The sequence below is a fragment of the Oncorhynchus clarkii genome, chromosome 9 (genome assembly GCF_045791955.1).
Source record: "Oncorhynchus clarkii lewisi isolate Uvic-CL-2024 chromosome 9, UVic_Ocla_1.0, whole genome shotgun sequence".
In the NCBI taxonomy this organism is placed as follows: Eukaryota; Metazoa; Chordata; class Actinopteri; order Salmoniformes; family Salmonidae; genus Oncorhynchus; species Oncorhynchus clarkii.
Genome location: NC_092155.1, coordinates 45,324,373 through 45,349,380, shown reverse-complemented (window position 1 = coordinate 45,349,380; position 25,008 = coordinate 45,324,373). Strand labels below are relative to the sequence as shown.

The following is a 25,008-nucleotide window of genomic DNA, read 5'->3' as shown; positions in this document are numbered from 1 at the left end:
GAATATATCTTGTTGAGTCTAGCAATGTGTTGTTGTGTCTGGATTCATCCAAGTCTGTGAACCGCTATTGGTGTTGTTTATCAAAAAAACGAAAATAATACAGTCCCATCCAAAATGATTGGAGCCCTTGATAAAGATGAGCAAAAAAGACTATATAATAAATAATACAAATACTGAGCTGTATTGTATGCTCAACATATTGAAAATGATTTTATGCTTTTACAATTACTCAGAAAAAGAGATTATGTTTAACAAGTAATAAAACAAATTCTCAAAGATAGGTGTCAAAATTATTGCCACCCCTGTTTTCAATACTCTGGCACCCTCCCCTTTCGAGGATAACGGCACTGAGCCTTCAAAAAAACGAGATTGGTGAACACATTGGGATGGATATAGACCATTACTCCATACATAATTTTTCCATATCCTTTATCCTTTAGTCTGCGCTTATGGACGGCCCTCTTCAATTCAAACTAGAGGTTTTTGATGGGGTTCAAGTCCGGATACTGAGATGGCCATAGCAAAATTGTGATTTTTTTTATGGTCAATTAACATTTCCTTGTGGATTTTGATTTGTGCTTGGCGTTATTGTCTTGCTGTAAGATCCACTTGCGCCCAAGTTTCAGTCTCCAGAGGCAAACAAGTTTTTGTCTAAAATGTCCTGGGAATTATTTTGTCACTAACAACCTCATGCTACTCACATTAGCCTATGTTAGCTCAACCGTCCCGCGTGGGGACACTGATCCTGTAGACGTTTTAAACTGAGATGAATTTTAAAAAGTAGAATGTGAATGCGGATGTAATTTTGTTTCATTTTATTTCTAAGAATCTTCAGGTGTGCCAATACTATTGACAAAAAGTAATAATATAGTTTTCCAATTTTTTGGAGCATTCGATATAGCTCAGTATACATTTTTTCATCATCTTTATCAAGGGTGCCAATAATTTTCTATGTGATTTTATCTGTTGAGACTGTATGAGGGTGCAGGTAAGTCATTTTACATTTTTTTGGTGGGGGGGGGGGGGGGGGGGGTATGCTGGTTAAAGTATGTAATTTCTTCAGTCCTCTGTAACAGTATGGAGGAAAACTTTTCTGGTCATGGGTCACTTAATTATTTAAACAAGAAACGCCACTGAGAACACAATAAGCTTTTATCAGGCAAGAAGCCTATTAGTGTGACAACATCAATTACTTTGCTAATAATGAAGATAAGATTGCCCTTTGTTACATACACTGAACGTGGAGGAAGGGAGAATGGTGTGTATTGTATCCAGTAATAGTGGAGGCAATTTCAAGTTGACAAGTTACAGACGAACAAAATGGCTCGTGTGCATGTTTTTGTTGAGGGTGTGTGGGACGGGGTATCATCTATTGTCACACTTTGTATTTCTACCCTCGCACAAAGACAAGCCTCTTTGTTAAGCCCTTTTGAAATCTACACCTGTACTCCTAAAGCAATTCCTTTAGTGGAGTACCTGAGTCTGTGTAGGCTAAAACTCAGTAGTCACCCTTGTCATGAGGCATCTCATAAGAGCTCATAGACACCTTGATGCAGTTTCTATCCAGTGTTTGAGGGGGTTTGTGTGTTGCGTCAATATTTGCATGTTAGTGTCAGCCCCTTTCCATAAACATAACGTATGTTGCGCACCCTCTCCAGACCCCGGGATGCAGGAGAGCTCCGGCCCACTTTAGTTACACTCATGAATAATGCAGCCATCTGCCTACTTCCTGATGATAGAACTGCAGATTAGGTCCCCTTCCTGTGGCATTTAAATATTTAAAGGGCACTTGTTTTTACCTGAAACCTCGCCCCAAATGCACCCCAAGGATGCCCCGTTGGTCACGCCTAAGATTTGGGGTTTTGTCATATTTTCAAGGAACAAAGGAAAGGAAAGGAAAGGAGGTGTTACTTAAGGTGTTACGTTTTGGATCCAGGAAACGTATACATCGCCCAAATATAGCTTCAGTAACAACCTCGACTTAGTCGAGTAAGTTGTTGGCTTGGGTTCTAACTGCTGTCTCTATTCTGTGAGGGGAAACTGGGTGCAATTGTGTTTGGTTTGAGGGGAGACACCCCTCCTCCTTTACCCCTCCCCCTCTTTACATCTCTTTTCCTCCATCCCTCTGGCCTGTCACCACTTACTGCCACCTGGTTAACCCTGAGGTAGTGAGGAACAGAACCAGCAGGGTAGTAAGCCTCTTACTGGACTCATTGCCCGCTTGTCAGTCAGTGTCCAAATAAAGCAAGGCTGTATGGGATTTAGAAGGGAAGCACTTCACTCCTTCAACTCCCTCTGTGACTAGGAGATCTGGGGCAAGCAGAGGCATTGTCATTGGATAGGGCAAATAATTATCCACTGCCAAGTTGGCCTTTGGGGAACGGGGAGAACAGGGAGGGCGGAGTTTGGCTCCAGGGGGTGGAGTTGGCTCAATGTGCTAATCAGAATACCTCCCCCAGTCATGGCTACTTGGACTGGAGCCTCATGGAAAGGATCCTTAAGGTGGCAACTAGGACCGAGCTTATTCCAAGGGCTGTTATGAAGTTATGTTGACCTGTCAGTGATTAGATTAGGTACAAAGAAAACAACCTTTCGGTTACTAGTCCAACACTTTAACCACTAGGCTACCCTGCCGCCCCGAATAACATTACTGCCCAATGTTAGCAACCGTATACATGTTTATACACTCTTCTTGGTTAACCCAAAGTAGTTATGTTGTTCAAGAATCACAATGTAATAATATGGTAATTTATTAAATAAAGCTGAATACAGGTCTATTTTTTTATGCTCCTTTAGTGTTGTCAATTCCCAAACAAAGAATGGTGCCACACCCCTATACCTGGCCTGCCAGGAAGGTCACCTGGAGGTTGTCCAATACCTGGTGAAAGACTGTGTGGCGGAGCCAGGCATCAGAGCCAATGACGGGATGACACCTCTGCACGCCGCCGCCCAAATGGGCCATAACACTGTCATCGTCTGGCTGGTAGGTCAATGGTCCCCACTTCATGCTGTCTTTGGATATTTCTTCTACTGTATTTGTTGTACTATTTTCTAGTATATTTTCTAGTATATTTTGGTCCTAGACAAGCTCCAAATAAATCCAATGTGGGTGTACATTAATATCCAGAGACCATAAAGAGCCTAATTCATGGCAATAAAATGCTATTGATATGAAATGTTATGAGCAACATCAGACAACTGCAATATAAAAATGAAATACTCATATGCTTAAAGCAAAGAAATGCATTATGGTGGAAAACAAGCTATAGCTAAAGGTTAAAACTAATGTTCTAGAAGGCTAGAAGGAATGTCCTACTGGAATACACCAGCGTCACCAATAGGGGCTCACACAAACAGTGGGGCAAAAAAGTATTTAGTCAGTCACCAATTGTGCAAGTTATCCCACTTAAGAAGATGAGAGAGGCCTGTAATTTTCATCATAGATACACTTCAACTATGACAGACAAAATGAGGAAAAAAATCCAGAAAATCACAGGATTTTTAATGAATTTATTTGCAAATTATGGTGGAAAATAAGTATTTGGTCAATATCAAAAGTTTATCTCAATACTTTGTTATATACCCTTTGTTGGCAATGACAGAGGTCAAATGTTTTCTGTAAGTCTTCACAAGGTTTTCAAACACTGTTGCTGGTATTTTGGCCCATTCCTCCATGCAGATCTCCTCTAGAGCAGTGATGTTTTGGGGCTGTTGCTGGGCAACACGGACTTTCAACTCCCTCCAAAGATTTTCTATGGGGTTGAGATCTGTAGACTGGCTAGGCCACTCCAGGACCTTGAAATGCTTCTTACGAATCCACTCCTTCGTTGCCCGGGCGGTGTGTTTGGGATCATTGTCATGCTGAAAGACCCAGCCACGTTTCATCTTCAATGCCCTTGCTGATGGAAGGAGGTTTTCACTCAAAATCTCACGATACATGGCCCCATTCATTCTTTCCTTTACACGGATCAGTCATCCTGGTCCCTTTGCAGAAAAACAGCCCCAAAGCATGATGTTTCCACCCCCATGCTTCACCGTAGGTATGGTGTTCTTTGGATGCAACTCAGCATTCTTTGTCCTCCAAACACGACGAGTTGAGTTTTTACCAAAAAGTTATATTTTGGTTTCATCTGACCATATGACATTCTCCCAATCTTCTTCTGGATCATCCAAATGCTCTCTAGCAAACTTCAGACGGGCCTGGACATGTACTGGCTTAAGCAGGGGGACACGTCTGGCACTGCAGGATTTGAGTCCCTGGCGGCGTAGTGTGTTACTGATGGTAGGCTTTTTTACTTTGGTCCCAGCTCTCTGCAGGTCATTCACTAGGTCCCCCCCCCCCCCCGTGTGGTTCTGGGAATTTTGCTCACCGTTCTTGTGATCATTTTGACCCCACGGGGTGAGATCTTGCGTGGAGCCCCAGATCGAGGGAGATTATCAGTGGTCTTGTATGTCTTCCATTTCCTAATAATTGCTCCCACAGATGATTTCTTCAAACCAAACTGCTTACCTATTGAGGATTCAGTCTTCCCAGCCTGTTGCAGGTCTACAATTTTGTTTCTGGTGTCCTTTGACAGCTCTTTAGTCTTGGCCATAGTGGAGTTTGGAGTGTGACTGTTTGAGGTTGTGGTCTTTTATACTGTTAACAAGTTCAAACAGGTGCCATTAATACAGGTAACGAGTGGAGGACAGAGGAGCCTCTTAAAGAAGAGTCTGGTTTTCCACCATAATTTGCAAATAAATTCATAAAAAATCCTACAATGTGATTTTCTGGAATTTTTTTTGTTTCTCATTTTGTCTGTCATAGTTGAAGTGTACCTATGATGAAAATTACAGGCCTCTCATCTTTTTAAGTGGGAGAACTTGCACAATTGGTGGCTGACTAAATACTTTTCTGCCCCAGCATGTGGAAAGCAACAAAAAAGATAATAATGCTGGCAAGCAAGATTTATTGTATATTTATTGTATAACAGAAATAGCTTAAAACTGCTAGTCCAATGATTGTGCTTGAAATGTGCTCTTCAGTACATAGGCATAAATAACCAATATAGTTTTATAGTTCTTGCATTTGTAATACTCTAATTGTATGGGTAATGAATATTACAAAGGGGAAAAAGCAGCTCCAGCTAGGAAACTTAGCTAACGCCATTTAGAAAACTTAGGTAACGGCAGCATGCTAACAAAATGTTGCCATTCAAACTCATCTTTCCTGGAACAATAGTTCAAAAGTTATTAACTTACTTCTTTTCATGAACACGTTGGACTGGTTTCTTTGGTTGAGTTTGAGAACATTTAGGTGAGCTGTCTGAAGGTGTTTCCAGGAAAGACACTGAAGAATGACTCAGGGAATTAAGAACAGTGGGCCTATTACTGCATAATTTCAAAAACGGATCGGTTTGTTCCCCCTGCAATAGCGGACATCGGAGGTTACTGACGTAACAGCTGTTCTAATGAACTAAGCTCCGTATTCAATTGACACATTTTTTGTTTAATTTTCTAAATCCGCTTCTACACTAATTGGCTGGTGGGCTGGATCTGGCCCGCGGGCCGTAGTTTTCCCCTGTCTGGTTTAACCTCTACTGTTGTCCCATTGCAGGTGAGTTTCACAGAGATCAGCCTGTCCGACCGGGATGGTGACGGTGCCACGGCTATGCACTTTGCCGCCAGCCGTGGCCACGCCAAGGTGCTGAGTTGGCTGCTGCTGCACGGCGGCGAGATCATCACCGACAGCTGGGGCGGAACGCCGCTACACGACGCGGCTGAGAACGGGGAGCTGGAGGTGTGTGTGTTTGTGTGTTGGTTGCCAGTTTTAAATGCGCTACCGTATAGATGGCGCCGGGGGGGGTGGCTGTTTTATTTGCTCTTTACCAACCGTTTTTTCACATGGTTTTTAACTTATTTTGTACATCTCATGACCGAAAAGAGCTTCTGGGAAGGATATACTCCAAACACACGAACAGGCACTCATCCCCATCATTCGCTGGAGAAATAAACTGAGATTTCGTGGAAAGAGTGGCTAATCTGCCTTTGCCATCTGTACTGTTAGCTAAGGTTCAATCACTGGGAAATAAATGGGATGAACTGAAAGCACGTATACCACCACAGACCGATGCTGGCACTAAGACCGCACTCAATGAGCCTTAAGCAAACAGGAAAACGCTCATCCAGAGGTGGCGCTCCTATTGATGCAGGGAAACGTAAAACAGTTTTACCTAATTTCTATCAGCATGTTAAATGTGCAACCAGAGGGAAAAAAACTCTAGACCACCTTTACTCCACACACAGAGACGCATACAAAGCTCTCCCTCGCCCTCCATTTGGAAAATCTGACCATAATTATATTCTCCTGATTCCTGTTTACAATAACAAATTAAAGCAGGAAGCACCAGTGAATCGGTCTATTAAAAAAGTGGTCAGATGACTACAGGACTGTTTTGCTAGCACAGATTGGAATATGTTCCATGATTCTGCCGATGGCATTGAGGAGTACACCACATCAGTCACTGGCTTCATCAATAAGTGCATTGATGACATCATCACAACAGTGACTGTATGTACATACCCCAACCAGAAGCCATGGATTACAGGCAACATTCGCACTGAGCTAAAGGGTAGAGCTGCCGCTTTCAAGGAGCGGGACTCTAACCCAGAAGCTTATAAGAAATCCCGCTATGCCCTCCAACGAAACCTCAAACAGGCAAAGTGTAAATACAGGACTAAGATCGAATCGTACTACACTGGCTCTGACACTGGTAGGATGCGGCAGGGCTTGCAAACTATTACAGACTACAAAGCGAAGCACAGCCGAGAGCTGCCCAGTGACACGAGCCTACCAGACGAGCTAAATAACTTCTAAGCTCGCTTTGAGGCAAGTAACACTGAAACATGCATGAGAGCATCAGCTGTTCCGGACGACTGTGTGATCACGCTCTCTGGCAGCCGATGTGAGTAAGACCTTTAAACATGACAACATTCACAGGGCCGCAGGACCAGACGGATTACGAAGACTTGTACCCCGAGCATGCGCTGACCAACTGGCAAGTGTCTTCACTGACATTGTCAACCTGAGTCTGTAATACCAACATGTTTCAAGCAGACCACCATAGTCCCTGTGCCCAAGAACACTAAGGTAACCTGCTTAATGACTACTGACCCGTAGCACTCATGTCTGTAGCCATGAAATGCTTTGAAAGGCTGGTCATGGCTCACATCAACACCATTATACCAGAAACCCTCGACCCACTCCAATTTGCATACCGCCCCAACAGATCCACAGATGATGCAATCTCTAATGCACTCCACACTGCCCTTTCCCACCTGGACAAAAGGAACACATATGTGAGAATGCTATTCATTGACTACAGCTCAGCATTCAACACCATAGTGCCCTCAAAGCTCATCACTAAGCTAAGGACCCTTGGACTAAACACCTCCCTCTGCAACTATGTCCTGGACTTCCTGACAGGTCGCCCCCAGGTGGTAAGGGTAGGTAACAACACATCCGCCACTCTGATCCTCAACACTGTGGCCCTTCTGGGGTGTGCGCTCAGTCCCCTCCTGTACTCCCTGTTCACTCATGACTGCATGGCCAGGCACGACTCCAACACCATCATTAAGTTTGCCGATGACACAACAGTGGTAGGCCTGATCATCGACAACAATGAGACAGCCTATAGGGAGGAGGTCAGAGACCTTACCGTGTGGTGCAAGGACAACAACCTGTCCCTCAACGTGATCAAGACAAAGGAGATGATTGTGAACTACAGGAAAAGGAGGATCGAGCACACCCCCATTCTCATCGACAGGGCTGTAGTGGAGCAGGTTGAGAGCTTCAAGTTCCTTGGTGTCCACATCACCAACAAACTAACATGGTCCAAGCACACCAAGACAGTCACAAAGAGGGCACGATATAACCTATTTCCCCTCAGGAGACTGAAAAGATTTGGCATGGCTCCTCAGATCCTCAAAAGGTTTTACAGCTGCACCATCAAGAGCATTCTGGTTGCATCACTGCCTGGTATGGCAGCTACTCGGCCTCCAAACGCAAGGCACGACAGAGGATAGTGTGTACGGCATAGTCACTTTAATAACTCTACCTACATGTACATATTACCTAATTTACCTCGACACCGGTGCACATTGACTCTGTACCGGTACTTCCCGTATATAGCCCCGCTATTGTTATTTACTGCTGCTCTTTAATTATTTGTTATTCTTATCTCATATATTTGTATTATTTTTAACTGCATTGTTGGTTAAGGGCTTGTAAGTAAGCATTTCCCTGTAAGGTTGTATTCTGCGCATGACAAATCAAATGTTATATGTATATAGGGAGTTGATAGGTAGTGGATGACATTTGTCCACAGAACAGTCTGGGATACTGGGGCCGGTTGCACCAATTGGTCGTAAAAAAAAGTTGGTCTTAAATGCGTAGCTATGTCCGACTTTGTGATCCGAATTTACACCTGTTGCACTAACCAAAAATAAGACTAGTCGTAGCTGTCCAGCATAAACAATGCACATTCATGAGATTTGATATCTTCATTATGATGGTTTCTAGGCAGCGTCCATTACTAGGCTGTTACCAGCCTAGCCTAGTTAAGTTGAGGTGGGTGCTCATGATCATCTTGTGTAGTTTGCACATCTCAACAAGTGGATTTTATTTCATCTTTTCTTGCATGGTAGCCTACTCGACCAAAAGCCCATAACTTGCCTAATTAATTAATTGATCTCTGACTGGGCAAATAAGTGGAGGTGATAGCTCATCTATTGGTTGGCTCATCTATCACTGATCAGAAACAAATATTTAGCATGCTAATGTAGCCTAAATCAAGCGTAGGCTATTATTTACTATCGACTCACATATGTGCAACTCCAACAGCCCGCAGAGGTTGTGAAATATGAACCCGAGACTCGCATGCTTTTGAAAATATAGATTGCTATAGATTTTTATGCGTTTCATGATGATCGGCCAAATTTCACACACTAGACCTCTCTGTCTTTGTCTCTCTTATTGTCTCTTTCTTCCTCTGTCTCTTTTTTCGTGTTTCTGTCTCACTCTCCTTCTCCCTACTCTCGCTCTCTCTTTCTCTCTCTCAGTGCTGTCAGATCCTTGTGGTGAACGGCGTGGACCTGGGCATACGGGATCAGGACGGCTTCTCAGCGGCCGACCTGGCAGAGTACAACGGGCACGCCCAGTGTGCCAAGTACCTGCGCAATGTGGAGAATATGGTGAGAGACACGGGATGTATTCATTAGGACACACAGTGGCAAAAGGAGAAGGAGCGGGAGAGAGATGGAAATGGGGGCGGGGGAGGGGTGAGATGTGTTTCCCACAAACCTTGGGGAGTCTCAGAAGTGTTTATTTTTTCTCATGCCACCCACAAGGGCCATGCCAGGCAGAGAAGGTAAATAGCAGTAATTGTCATTAGAGGAGACACCGGTGTCAGTCGGGGGACATGCTGGCTCCTGTGGCTACAGTGCCCATATTCACAATGTGTTGTGTCATCACAGGCTCCATGTGAAAGGAGTTCACGTGGTTTGTTATGGGAAAGCAATAAGAGGGTATGAGCCCTAGTTTAGAAGAGGGGAGAGTACGATCATTACTACAAGGCTAGTTGGGTTCTCGCCACTGACCGTGGGATGTTGACATTTGTAGGCCGTTTTCATTTGTTCCAAGATTTTATTATGAACACCGACTCTTTCCATGGCATAGACCGTACAGGTGACGCCAGCTGAATGCTACGATCCCTTATTAACATCATATGTTTGATCAATTCAGTCAGTGTACACTGCATTCGGAATGTATTCAGACCCCTTCAGTTTTTGTTACGGTACAGCCTTATTCTAAAATGTATTTAAATTGTGTGTGTGTGTGTCCCACCATCATTCTACACAGAATACCCCATAATGAGAAAGCAAAAACTGGTTTAGATTTGTTTGCAAATTTATTTAAAAAATACATTCACATAAGTATTCAGACCCTTTATTCAGTACTTTGTTGAAGCACCATTGGCAGCGATTACAGCCTCGACTCCTCTTGGGTATGATGCTACAAGCCTGGCACACCTGTATTTGGGGAGTATCTCCCATTCTTCTCTGCAGATCCTTTCAAGCTCTGTCAGGGGAGCATCTCTGCACCGCTATTTTCCCGGTCTCTCCAGCGATGTTCGATTGGTGGTGTCTGGGCCACTCAAGGACATTCAGAGACTTGTCCCGAAGCCTCTGCTGCGTTGTTTTTGCTGTGTGGTTAGGGTCGTTGTCCTGTTGGAAGTTGAACCTTCGCCCCAGTCTGAGGTCCTAAGCAGGTTTTTATCAAGGATCTCTGTACTATGCTCCGTCATATTTCCCTCGATCCTGACTAGTCTCCCAGTCCCTGCCGCTGAAAAACATCTCCACTGTATTATGCTGCCACAGCCATGCTTCACTGTAGGGATGGTATTGGCCAGGTGATGAGCAGGCCCTGGTTTCCTCCAGACATGACGCTTGGCATTCAGTCCAGAGAGTTCAATCTTGGTTTCATCAGACCAGAGAATCTTGTTTCTCATTGTCTGAGAGTCCTTTAGGTGCCTTTTGGCAAACTCCAAGTGGGCGTCATGTTCCTTTTACTGAGGAATGGCTTCCATCTGGCAACTCTACCATAAAGGCCTGATTGGTGGAGTGCTGCAGAGATGGTTGTCCTTCTGGAAGGTTCTCCCATCTCCACAGAGGAAGAGATTGAGCTCGATCATAGTTACCATCAGATTCTTGGTCACCTCCCTGATCAAGGCCCTTCTCCCACGATTGCTCAGTTTGGCCGGGCGGCCAGCTTTAGGAAGAGTCTTGCTGGTTCCAAACTCCTTACATTTAAGAATGATGGAGGCCATTGGGTTCTTGGAGACCTTCAATGCTGCAGACATTTTTTGGTACCCTTCCCCAGATCTGTGCCTTGACACAATCTTGTCTCGGCGCTCTACAGACAATTCCTTCGACCTCATGGTTTGGTTTTTGCTCTGACATGCACTGTCAACTGTGGGACCCTATACAGAGAGGTGTGTGCCTTTCCAATCATGTCCAATCAATTGAATTTACCACAGATGGACTCCAATCAAGTTGTAGAAACATCTCAAGTGTGATCAATGGAAACAGGATGCACCTGAGCTCAATTTCGAGACACATATGGAATCATGTACAAAAAGTGTTAAACAAATCTAAATATGTTTTATATTTGAGATTCTTCAAAGTAGCCACCCTTTGCCTTGATGACAGCTTTGCACACTCTTGGCATTCTCTCAACCAGCTTCATGAGGTAGTCATCTGGAATGCATTTGAATTAACAGTTGTGCCTTGTTAAAAGTTCATTTGTGGAATTTATTTCCTCCTTAATTAATTTGAGCCAATCATTTGTAGGGTTGGTGTACAGAAGATAGTCCTATTTGGTAAAAGACCAAGTCCATTTTATGGCACGAACAGCTCAAATATGCAAAGAGAAACGGCAGTCCATCATTGCTTTAAGACATGAAGGTCAGTGGATGCGGAACATTTCAAGAACTTTGAAAATTTCCCCAAGTGCAGTCGCAAAAACCATCAAGCACTAAGATGAAACTGGCTCTCATGAGGACCACTACAGGAAAGGAAGACCCAGAGTTACCTCTGCTGCAGTGGATAAGTTCACTAGAGTTAACTGTACCTCAGGTTGCAGCCCAAATAAATGCTCCATAGAGTTCAAGTAACAGACACATCTCAACATCAACTGTTCAGAGGAGAATACGTTAAATTATTATTATTATTATTTTCACCTTTATTTAACCAGGTAGGCCAATTGAGAACAAGTTCTCATTTACAACTGCGACCAAGATAAAGCAAAGCAGTGCGACACAAACAACACAGAGTTACACAAGAGATGGACAAACATACAGTCAATTACACAAAAGAAAAGTGTATATACAGTGTGTGCAAATGTAGTAAGATTAGGGATGTAAGAAATGTAGTAAGATTAGGGAGGTAAGGCAATAAATAGGCCATAGTGGCGAAATAATTACAATTTAGCAATTAAACACTGGAGTGATAGATGTGCAGAAGATGTACAGGTGTAATGATCGGTAAGCTGCTCTAGCAGCTGATGCTTAAAGTAAGGGAGATATAAGTCTCCAGCTTCAGTGATCTTTGCAATTCGTTCCAGTCAATGGCAGCAGAGAACTGGAAGGAAAGGCGGCCAAAGGAGGAGTTGGCTTTGGGGGTCACCAGTGAAATATACCTGCTGGAGCGTGTATTACGGGTGGGTGCTGCTATGGTGACCAGTGAGCTTAGAAAAAGCAGGGCTTACCTAGCAAAGACTTATAGATGACCTGGAACCAGTGGGTTTGGCGATGGATATGAAGCGAGGACCAGCCAACGAGAGCATACAGGTCGCAGTGGCGGGTAGTACAGTTGAAGGCAGAAGTTTACATACACTTTGGTTGGAGTCATTAAAACTTGTTTTTCAACCATTCCACAAATTGCTTGTTAACAAACTATAGATTTGGCAAGTCGGTTAGGACATCTACTTTTGCATGACTGTAACGCTCGTTGAAATGGGTAGACCAAGGCGCAGCATCATTTGGGTTCATCATAACTTATTTTAAATGTGAACCAGCAACAAAACAATAAAGAGTAACAAACAAATGAACGTACAGTCTTGTAGGGCTCAAAAGCAACAATACAAAAACAAGATCCCACAAACAACAGGTGGGAAAAGGCTACCTAAAAATGATCCCCAATCAGAGACAACGATAGACAGCTGCCTCTGACTGGGAACCATACCAGGCCAACATAGAAATACAAAAACTAGACTTCACATAGAAATAATAAACTAGAGTACCCCCCAGTCACGCCCTGACCTACTCCACCATAGAAAATAAAGGCTTTCTATGGTCAGGACGCGACAATGACACAAGTAATTTTTCTAACAATTGTTTACAGACAGATTATTTCACTTATAACTCACTGTACCACAATTCCAGTAGGTCAGAAGTTTACATACACTAAGTTGACTGTGAATTTAAACTGCTTGGAAAATTCCAGAAAAATGATGTCATGATAGGGTAATTGACATCATTTGAGTACCTGTGGATGTATTTCAAGGCCTGCCTTCAAACTCAGTGCCTCTTTGCTTGACATCATGGGAAAATCAAAAGAAATCAGCCAAGACCTCAGAATAAAATTGTAGACCTCCACAAGTCTGGTTCATCCTTGGGAGCAATTTCCAAACGCCTGAACGTACAACCAATAGTACGCAAGTATAAACACCATGGGACCACGCAGCTGTCATACCGCTCAGGAAGGAGACGCGTTCTGTCTCCTAGAGATGAACGTACTTTGGTGCGAAAAGTGCAAATCAATCCCGGAACAACAGCAAAGGACCTTGTGAAGTTGCTGGAGGAAACAGCTACAAAAGTATCTATATCCACAGCAAAACGAGTCCTATATCGACATAACCTGAAAGGCCGCTCAGCGAGGAAGATGCCACTGCTCCAAAACCGCCATAAAAATGCCAGACTACAGTTTGAAACTGCACATGGGGACAAAGATCGTACTTTTTGGAGAAATGTCCTCTGGTCTGATGAAACAAAAATAGAACTGTTTGGCCATAATGACCATCTTTATGTTTGGAGGAAAAAGGGGGAGGCTTGCAAGCCGAAGAACACCATCCCAACCGTGAAGCATGGGGGTGGCAGCATCATGTTGTGGGGGTGCTTTGCTGCAGGAGGGCCTGGTGCATTTCACAAAATAGATGGCATCATGAGGGAGGAAAATTATGTGGAAATATTGAAGCATCATCTCAAGACATCAGTCGGGAAGTTAAAGTTTGTTCACAAATGGGTCTTCCAAATGGACAATGACCCCAAGCATACTTCCAAAGTTGTGGCAAAATGGCTTAAAGACAACAAAGTCAAGGTATTGGAGTGGCCATCACAAAGCCCTGACTTCAATCTCATAGACAATTGTGGGCAGAACTGAAAATGCGTGTGCGAGCAAGGAGGCCTACAAATCTGACTCAGTTACACCAGCTCTGTCAGGAGGAATGGGCCAAGATTCACCCAACTTATTGTAGGAAGCTTGTGGAAGGCTACCCAAAACATTTGACCCAAGTTAAACAATTTAATGCAATGCTACCAAATGCTAATTGAGTGTAGGTTAATGTGATGAAATAAATAATTATCTCTACTATTATTCTGACATTTCACATTCTTAATATTAAGTGGTGATCCTAACTGACCCAAGACAGGTAATTTTTACTAGGATTAAATGTCAGGAATTGTGAATCTGACTTTAAATGTATTTGGCTAAGGTGTATGTAAACTTCCCGACTTCATCTGTGTATGGGGCTTTGGTGACAAAATTGATGGCACTGTGATAGACTGCATCCAATTTGCTTAGTAGAGTGTCTGAGGCTATTTTGTAAATGACACCGCCACATTAGACCGATAGAAATCTGTCCTTTGGTCTGATGAGTCCAAATTTGAGATTTTTGGTTCCAACCGCCGTCTCTTTGTGAGATGTAGAGTAGGTGAACGGATGATCTCCACATGTGTGGTTCCCACGATGAAGCATGAAGGAGGAGGTGTGATGTTTGGGGGTGCTTTGGTGTTGACACTGCTGGTGATTTATTTAGAATTCGAGGCACACTTAACCAGCATGGCTACCACAGCATTCTCCAATGATACGCCATCCCATCTGGTTTGCGCTTAGTGGGACTATCATTTGTTTTTCAATAGGACAATGGCCCAACACACCTCCAGGCTGTGTAAGAGCTATTTGACCACAAAGGAGATTGATGGAGTGCTGTATCAGATGACCTGGCCTCCACAATCACCCAACCTCAACCCAATTGAGATGGGTTAGAATACCAAGAGTGCGCAAAGCTGTCATCAAGGCAAAGGATGGCTTCTTTGAAGAATCTCAAATATATTTGGATATGTTTAACACTTTTTTGGTTACTACATGATTCCATATGTGTCATTTCATAGTTTTGATGTCTTCACTATTATTCTACAATGTAGAAAATAGTAAAAATAAAGGAAAACCTTTGAGTAGGGGAGTCCAAACTTTTGACTGGTACTGTATATACACAGTCAAAAGTTTGGGCACACCTTCTAATTCCAGGTTTTTCTTTATTTTTACTATTTTCTAAATGTAAGAATTATAATGATCTAGGATCATGTCACTCTTTGTAGGTGGTGCGTACTGGCGGCAGAGAAGTCAGGCGCAGGAGAGCAAAAACTGATTTACAACGGCGCAGTTTAATAAACAAAACCACCGTAAACAGAACACTAAACCCGTGACACACCAGTATAACATGCACAAGCACTACAATAAATAATATCGTACAAGGACATGGGGGGGGGAACAGAGGGTTAAACACACAACATGTAATGATGGAATTGAAACCAGGTGTGTGGGAAGACGAGAGAAAACAAATGGAAAATGAAAGGTGGATCGGCGATGGCTAGAAGACCGGTGACGTCGACCGCCGAATGCCGCCCGAACAAGGAGAGGGACCGACTTTGGCGGATGTCGTGACACCCTTGTCCGTGTAATCATATTCATTATAATACAAATGCCGATACTGATTTTGGATCGGTACTCCTACTCTGACTGAGCTTTATAAATAGGGGCTGCAGTCCAAGATATGTGCGTGCTGCATAGCCAACTCCTTGTCATGTCAAACATTGACAAACATAGTAGTTGGCTTAACAACAGATCTGGGACCAGGGTAAAGCTTCACTGGGTTGATTGATTGCACAGCTCATCAAACACAGCAGGCACATCCACCTTCAGCCCTCCGACACCTCCTCAATGAAGTGTAGTACCTAACTGATTGTCACTCAATGTCACCTCAACATTACCTTGGCGTTGAGGTGACAGATTATGGACAGTCAGTGCGGTCGACTTTTAAAGTGGCAGTCTCAAGCCGCATTAGATTCTAAATTGTGTGGCTCGTGCCAGCTAGAAGTCAGCACCTAAAGATGATCATCTGTAATTTATTGTGGTGTTGTTTTGACTACTGACCTGGGGCCTGTTAAGGAGTGGTACACACTCTGGTTGTTAAACACATTTGACACAATGTTTGGTTGTGATACAACTGATACTGATATTGAAGATTTGTACGGAAAATGTTTGCACAACCATTGTACGATGTTTCCATAAGGCTTTGTGTAATTATTTTCGATATATAACATTCGAAACGTTGAACACGACCTCACTGAACACCAGTTCCTTCAAGACAAGCAAGCACACACATTTTCTTCAGGAAATGATCCTTTTCAGTCCCATGCTAGGTTAGCGGTGCTTTCCCCCAGGTGCTTGGTTGACCATTTCGTTAACCCCTCATTGTGGTTGTCTTTTTGCAGAGTGTGGAGCACCGCGTGCTTTCCAGAGACCCATCGGCTGACCTGGAGTACAACAAGCAGCCTGACTCAGGTTTGTCGTCCCCCAACAACACCATGCCCCCGGCGGGGTCAGGGCAGGCCCAGCAACCCGCCCACTTCGACATGGGCTCGCCCTCCAGCACTCTGTCCAATTACGACTCGGCCAACTCCAGTCAGTCCAGCACAGGAGGGAAAAGGAGCGGCTCGCCCCCATCGTCGCGAGCCCCAGCTGGTCAGTCACAAATACACGCTTTGTCACACATGGAGGCACTTAAACATGCCAAAACACATGCGTGCACACACACACGCATGCACGTGCACACACAAACACTTACACTGTTTAAATGAACTTCCTGAAGTTGAACCCTGATGAAGATATTAGTTCAGATTTCACAGGAAGAAAAAGTCTGTCATGCTATTGCAAGGCAGTTGTGCCGAATACACTATTGAATACACTCTTTGTATGATTTTATGTGCTTTAGCCAACTTTAGAGTGCGTGTGTGTGTGTGTGTCCCAAACATGACATGACATATTTGCTTGGGTAATGCACCCTGCACGCTATTATCATAACAATGGTGGGAACTTCAACCGCTCATCTGACTGGAACAAATTCCATGTAACAGTTTGCATTCTTTTGTGTGGTGCCACGGCAGCACTTTATACAAGTAGTACCCTCTAGTGGCAGATAGGATAAATAATCTGTCTGTGAATCAACCAAATTCCAAAACCCTGCACACTCTCCAGACCAAGGGTCTGCAAATGCAATCCCGGAGAGCTATTGGGTGTGCAGGCTTTTGTTCTACCCCTGCACACCAGTTGTTAAATAATGACGGTTCAGACTGAAGACTGATTAGTTGAGTGTTTTAAAAACGTGTGTCATAACATAATAATAGAATGGATTATTTAGCGCTTTTCCAGGTGCTTAAAGCACTTGACATATTATGTCGATGAAACTTGCATCATCCACCAGCTATATTGTGTAATACCCCGCCTGGGTTTTGCTACAGCGTTTTTCCTATTTTGTTGCATTACAACCTGTAATTTAAATGGATTTTTATTTGGATTTCATGTAATGGACATACACAAAATAGTCCAAATTGGTGCAGTGAAATGAAAAGAATTACTTGTTTCAAAATATTCTAAAAAATAAAAAACGGAAAAGTCGTGCGTGCATATGTATTCACCCCCTTTGCTATGAAGCCCCTAAATAAAATCTTGTGCAACCAATTACCTTCAGAAGTCACATAATTAGTTAGATTGCACACAGGTGGACTTGATTTAAGTGTCACATGATCTGTCACATGATCTCAGTATATATACACTTGTTCTGAAAGGCCCTAGAGTCTGCAACACCATAATGCAAGGGGCACCACCAAGCAAGTGGCACCATGAAGACCAAGGAGCTCTCCAAACAGGTCAGGAACAAAGTTGTGGAGAAGTACAGATCAGGGTTGGGTTATCAAAAAATATCTGAAACTTTGAAAATCCCACGGAGCACCATTTAAATCCATTATTAAAAAATAGGAAGAGTATGGCACCACAACAAACCTGCCAAGAGAGGGCCGCCCACCAAAACTCACGGACTAGGCAAGGAGGGCATTAATCAGAGAGGCAACAAGAGACCAAAGATAACCCTGAAGGAGCAGCAAAGCTCCACAGCAGAGATTGGAGTATCTGTCCATAGGACCACTTTAAGCCGTACACTCCACAGAGCTGGGCTTTACGGAAGAGTGGCAAGAAAAAAGCCATTGCTTAAAGAAAAAACTAAGCAAACACGTTTGCTGTTCACCAAAAGGCATGTGGGAGACTCCCCAAACATATGGAAGTAGGTACTCTGGTCAGATGAGACTAAAATTGAACATTTTGGACGTCAAGGAAAACTCTATGTCTGGCGCAAACTCAACACCTCTCATCACCCCGAGAACACCATCCCACCATCCAACCTTGGGGGTGGCAGCATCATGCTGTGGGGATATTTTTCATCAGCAGGGACTGGAGAATTGAAGGAATGATGGATGACGCTAAATACAGGGAAATTCTTGAGGGAAACCTGTTTCAGTCTTCCAGAGATTTGAGACTGGGACAGAGGTTCACCTTCCAGCAGGACAATGACCCTAAGCATACTGCTAAAGCAACACTTGAGTGGTTTAAGGGGAAACATTTAAATGTCTTGGAATGGCCTAGTCAAAGCCCAGACCTCAATCCAATTGAGATTGCTGTACACCAGCGAAACCCATTCAACTTGAAGGAGCTAGAGAAGTTTTGCCTTGAAGAATGGGCAAAAATCACAGTGGCTAGATGTGCCAAGCTTATAGAGACATACCCCAAGAGACTTGTAGCTGTAATTATTGTAAAAGGTGGCTCTACAAAGTATTGAGATATGCACGCTCAAGTTTTCTGTTTTCTTTGTCTTATTTCTTGTTTGTTTAACAATAAAAAATATTTTGCACCTTCAAAGTGGTAGGCATGTTGTGTAAATCAAATGATACAACCCTGCCCCCCCAAAAAATATATATTTTAATTCCAGGTTGTAAGGCAGCAAAATAGGAAAAATGCCAAGGGGGGTGAATACTTTCACAAGCCACTGTATGTCCATTGAAATACAATTCCTAGATCGGGCTGTCGGTCATCCCATCGTCCACCCATCGACTTGAATGGGGGATGTCCGTACAATGAATTCTATTTCCATGGCCACATCAGCCATTTTGTGGCAGAAATCTCACCACTGACCCACCGTGTCCTTGTCACAGGTGGAGGCCCAACGGAGTCGACCATCAATGACATGCAGACATACATGGACATGCTGAACCCAGACGTAGGGGGTGGAGTTCCCAACAGCAAGGACCCCGCCACCAACGCTGCCACTCAGCAGCCTCCCCCACCTCCGCCAGCCTTTCCACCACCCCCTCCCCCTGACTGCCCCTCCCAACTACCCCCACCCCCCGGCTACCCGCCACCCCAGCCCCCCGAGGACTCAGACGCCGAGATCTACTTGAAGGTGAAGAGCAACCTGAGGCATGTGGAGAATGAGGTGAGCTTCTCTCTTCTTTTACTGGTGAAAAGCAGAAGGTCACGACTCTGGTTTCTCAAGGGCCACAGTCCTGTTGTTTCTTTGTTAACGAATCCCTGGAGTAGAGATATATGCGCGCGCACACACACACTATCAAGTCACTTGTACATGCAGTCCTTCACATTAATTAATGAGCCTTTTTGAAGACTACGTCTTCAGTGTCCATTGAGAGAACAGAACATGCAGTATCCAGGAATTAAGGAGATCGATTTCCTCTCAACCTAACCATTTGATGCCATTGAGCCCCCAGTCTAAAAATGGTTGCCCCATTTCTTCTCTCTGGATGCTGGTGACAGATGGCCAAGTCCTCACAGAGGGTGGCCTATCAATGCCAGGCTTTCCAGATTGTCATTATCCTGATGACCAGTCCAGTGATCAGTGAAATCCTCTAAAAGCCTTGTGGCTAATATTATAGCGCGAAATAGCATAGGACAGCAATATCCAAGACTCATTACGCCACAAGATGGCTGGACAGGGAGCCAATGGAGTGTTTGGAAGCCCTAGCCTAGTGGACTCAGTTAGTGTGATTGCATGATTGAGCCCTCCTCAGCAGTCTTATCTCAATTAACGAGCAATTAAGCTGATCAAACAGACCCCACTATTAGCCCCCCATAAGAGCAAACTTACCCTCCCCTACCTATATCATAACCTTAATCATTAGGAGAGGGAACGCACAGAGACTTCTATTGACAAAGGCAATTGTGTATGCAGGATTAAATGGCTGTACAGATCTGTTTATTACTGTCCATCTCCTGTATCTGCTTGTTTACAGGTCTTAAACTGGTGGCCTGTGGGCCAGATCCAGCCCACAAGCTGATTTTATAATGGGGCCCGCAGTTGTTTTAGCTTGAAGTTTCTAGGGGTGGACAGGCCCTTGCTAGGGGTGGACAGGCCCTTAAAAAGCAGCAGGTTGTGAGTGTTAGTGGTTGCATTCTCAGTTTATGAAATCAGTAGCTACAACATAGAAACAATGTCCCCCTGGGGATACTGCTTGCTCCACTGAGACGTTTCAAAATGGGGACTGAAAAGACCTTTCTGGATAGTGAAGCGGCTAGCAGAGTGAGGTGTTTAGGTGCAGGGAGTCGAGGCGCCATTTTCCCTGTCGCGCCGACCACTAATCACTTGGCCAGTCGGTGTAACAACGTCCCCTGTTCCCAGCGCGAAGGCAGACAAGAAGAGGGATTCTCCAGTCCACACTATTGTTATTGTACTAACGAGCATCCTCATTACGAGCCGGCCCTCCCCATTGGCACCTCTTGATGAGCAGAGTGATGGGCCCAACGTTAATTCCACTAATTACTGGCCACATTGTGAGTGGGCTCCATAGATCAAAACAACTTCCCTCCCACTACTAAGCTTATTTCATGGCCGATTTAAATAAAACAACAACAATTTAAATATATTTTTTTCCTTTTTTATGGGAATGTAGAGGAGAGACCGATACAGAGGGAAACCAAGAGGAAGGGCTGAGATGGGATTCGTACCCACGTTGCCAGGAGTATAGGTCCAGAGTCTTGGGGGATAACCACAACGCCAGACTCTGACACATGGGAGTTTTTTTGGTCCACAGATGTCAGTGGAGGCTCCTCAGAGGAGGATGGGGAGGACCGTCTACCTCAGTAATTTCATAAAAATAGTGAAACATTAAAGTTACGCTAAATACAGTACCAGTCAAATTTTTGGACACACCTACTCATTCCAGACTTTTTCTTTATTTTTTACTATTTTCTACATTGTAGAATAATAGTGAAGACCTCAAAACTATGAAATAACACATATGGAATACATGTAGTAACCAAAAAAGTGTTAAACAAGCCACCCTTTGCCTTGATGACAGCTTTGCAGACTCTTGGCATTCTCTCAACCAGCTTCATGTGGTAGTCAGTCACCTGGAATGCATTTCAATTAACAGGTGTGCCTTGTTAAAAGTTCATTTGTGGAATTTCTTTCCTTCTTAACCTTTCTAGCGCAGGGGTTTCGCTAGCGTAACACCTCTACAACATTCCGCTGAAAAGGCAGCGCACGAAATTCAAAAATATTTTTTAGAAATATGTAACTTTCACACATTAACAAGTCCAAGACAGCAAATGAAAGAAACATCTTGTTAATCTACCCATCGTGTCTGATTTCAAAAATGCTTTATAGCTAAAGCACAACATATGATTATGATAGATCACCGCCAAGTCGGAAAAACACAGCCATTTTTCCAGACGAAGATAGGAGTCACAAAAAGCAGAAATATAGATAAAATTAATCACTAACCTTTGATGATCTTCATCAGATGACATTCATAGGACATCATGTTACACAATACATGTATGTTTTGTTCGATAATGTGCATATTTATATCCAAAAATCTCAGTTTACATTGGCGCCTTACGTGCAGTAATGTTTTGATTCCAAAACATCCGGTGATTTTGCAGAAATACTAATAATAAACATTGATAAAAGATACTAGTGTTATTCACCTACTTAAAGATAGACTTCTTGTTAATGCAAACGCTGTGTCAAATTTCAAAAAAACTTTACGGAAAAAGCATAATCTGAGAACGGCGCTCAGAACCCAAAACAGCCAGAGGAATAGCCGCCATTTTGGAATCAGCAAAGTTAGAAACACCATAAATATTCACTTACCTTTGATGATCTTCATCAGAAGGCACTCTCAGGAATCCCAGTTCGACAATAAATGACTGATTTGTTCCATAAAGTTCCATCATTTACGTTCAAATAGCCACTTGTTGTTAGCGTGTTCAGCCCAGTAATCCATCTTCATGAGGCGCGAGCATTTCATCCAGACTAAAACTTGAAAAGATCCGTTACAGTCCTTTAGAAACATGTCAAACGATGTATGGAATCAATCGTTAGTATGTTTGTAACATAAAACATCAATAATGTTCCAACCGTTTTCAGAAAGGCACTGGAACGAGAGGTAACACTGTCGGGAGCGCGCGTCATGAGACTGAGGCACTATGCCAGACCACTGACTCAAACAGGTCTCTGGGAGCCCCTCCTTTATATTAGAATCCTCATTCAAGTTTCAAAAGACGGTTGACATCTAGTGGAAGCCCTAGGAAGTGCAACCTCATCCATATCTCAATGTGTACTCGGTAGGCCAAGCTTTGAAAAACGACAAACCTCAATGTCCCACTTCCTGGTTCGATTTTTCTCAGGTTTTCGCCTGCCATATGAGTTATGTTATACTCACAGACATCATTCAAACAGTTTTAGAAACTTCAGAGGGTTTTCTATCCAATACTACTAATAATATGCATATGTTAGCATCTGTGACAGAGTAGGAGGCAGTTCATTCTGGGCACGTCATTCATCCAAAAGTGAAAATGCTGCCCCCTATCCCAAAAAGGTTAATGCGTTTGAGCCAATCAGTTGTGTCGTGACAAGGTAGGGGTAGGCAAGTCAGTTAAGAACATATTAGTATTTACAAAAGGCAAAAGGCCTCCTGTGGGAGGAGGAAAATATAGGACAAAACACACATCACGACAAGAGAGACAACACTACATAAAGAGATCTGACATTCTGACCAAACCGGACGCACGCGTGCACCTGTGTGCGCCATCGCGCGCATGTTGATTTTGTACCCCCACACCAGACACGATCAGGACACGCAGGTTAAACTATCAAAACAAACTCTGAACCAATTATATTAATTTGGGGATAGGTCGAAATGCATTAAACGTTTATGACAATTTAGCTAGCTAGCTTGCTGTTGGGATATAAACATTGGGTTGTTATTTTACCTGAAATGCACAAGGTCCTCTACTCTGACAATTAATCCACAGATAAAACGGTAAACCGAAAACACATGTTTTTTTTTATTTTATTATATTTTACCAGATCTAATGTGTTATATTCTCCTACATTCATTTCACATTTCCACAGACTTCAACGTGTTTCCTTTCAAATGGTATCAAGAATATGCATATCCTTGCTTCAGGTCCTGGGCTACAGGCATTTAGATTTGGGTATGTCATTTTAAGTGAAAATTGTTTTTTGGGGGTCAAGTTTAAGGAGCTCCTTTAGCACCTAGGACTCAGTGACCGCCTGCAGGGAGAAACTGTGTAGCGGGGTGGGGGGAAAAGAGGGAGGAGCATCGTGGCTAGTCACCTTAGAAGGGGTGGTAGATGACGAAATGTTGGATGGGTAAGAAGGCATGGCTGTGTCAAATAGGATTCCTGTCTTAATGAAGTGGTGATTAAAGAGCTCAGCCATGTGCGTCTTGACAGTAACAACCACATCATCAACATTAAGGGACATGGGCAGCTGTGAGGAGGAGGGTTTAATCTCCTGGTCTTTAACCGTTTTCCAGAACTTCTTGGTTAGACCCACAGAGAGAGAACTGCTCCTTAAAGGAACTAACTGGCCTTTCGGATAGCCTGAGTGCGCTTATTTCTCATATGCCTGAACGAGAGCCAGTCAACCTGAGTATGCGTGTGCCGAGCCTTTCGCCAAATGCAATTCTTGAGGTGGAGTAACTGCAAGATCACGGTTGAACCAGGGGGTGTTTTTAATTCTCTTTTTCTTTATGGGGGAGTGTTTGTTAACAATACCACTGAAAATATCAAAAAAGAAGGTCCAAGCGTCATCAGAGGGGATAAAGCTGATTTTATTCCATTTTACAGTTCATGAAGGAATGCCTGCTCATTAAAGTTTTTTAACAAGTTTCTATGACAAATCAGGACAGGTCGTTTCACTGAGCAGCCATTACAAACACAGGCTGCAAAGCAGTGATCACCAAGGTCATTACAGAAAACACCAGACTGATTATTGATTATTTGTGAGGATAACATCGAGGAGAGTAGCCTTGTCTGTGTGTTTAATAATAATCTGAGAAATAATCTGTAATAATCTGAGAAAGATTTAGGGAGTCCATTTCTTTAGGACTTGGTCAGGTGCTTTAAGCATGTTCCAGTTTAGGTCACCTAGCTGGACAATTTCAGACTTAGTGTAAGGGGCCAGGAGTAAGCTTAGGGCAGGTAAGGTACAGGTCGGTGCTGATGGAGGACGATAGCACCGAGCAACAGTCAACAAAGAACGTTTAACGCTTAAAACCAGCAAATAAAATTGTTTGGGGACAGACCTGGTGGAGACAACCGAGCACTGAAGTTGATCGTTGGTAAAAGATTGCCACTCCCCCACCTTTGGAATATCTGTCTTGCCGAAAAATGTTATAACCAGAAAGGTTAACATCAGTAGTCAAAACACTCTTCCTTAACCACATCTCAGTAATGACCAACACATCTGGATTGGAGCTGTGAACCCACACTTTCAATTGATCCATTTTAGGAAATAAGCTTCTAGTGTTAACGTGCAGAAAACCCAGGCTTTTACGAGAGCAGAAATCAGTGAAGCAGATATCATAGTACAAGTTAGAATTGGGGCTAGCAAAAGTAGATGGGCCAGGGTGTACATGCACATTTCCAGATAACATCAGCAGTAATACAATCAAGGCACGGCAGAGGACATGAAGAGGTCTGCAGTGTTGATTAATGATAATTGAATGTGCATTAGATGGCAACAAGATCATATTGTAC

General features: G+C 43.4%; 1 protein-coding gene across 1 annotated transcript in view; it reads left to right on the top strand.

Annotated features, from left to right (window-relative positions):
- LOC139416402 (espin) overlaps positions 1-25,008 on the top strand; it is a 103,889-nt gene that overhangs the window by 21,896 nt on the left and 56,985 nt on the right. Inside the window, exons 3-7 of the mRNA XM_071164985.1 lie at positions 2,797-2,983; positions 5,597-5,779; positions 9,100-9,231; positions 16,371-16,620; positions 19,140-19,420. Coding sequence (XP_071021086.1) covers positions 2,797-2,983; positions 5,597-5,779; positions 9,100-9,231; positions 16,371-16,620; positions 19,140-19,420 — 1,033 coding nt within the window. The remainder of the gene's footprint in view (positions 1-2,796; positions 2,984-5,596; positions 5,780-9,099; positions 9,232-16,370; positions 16,621-19,139; positions 19,421-25,008) is intronic.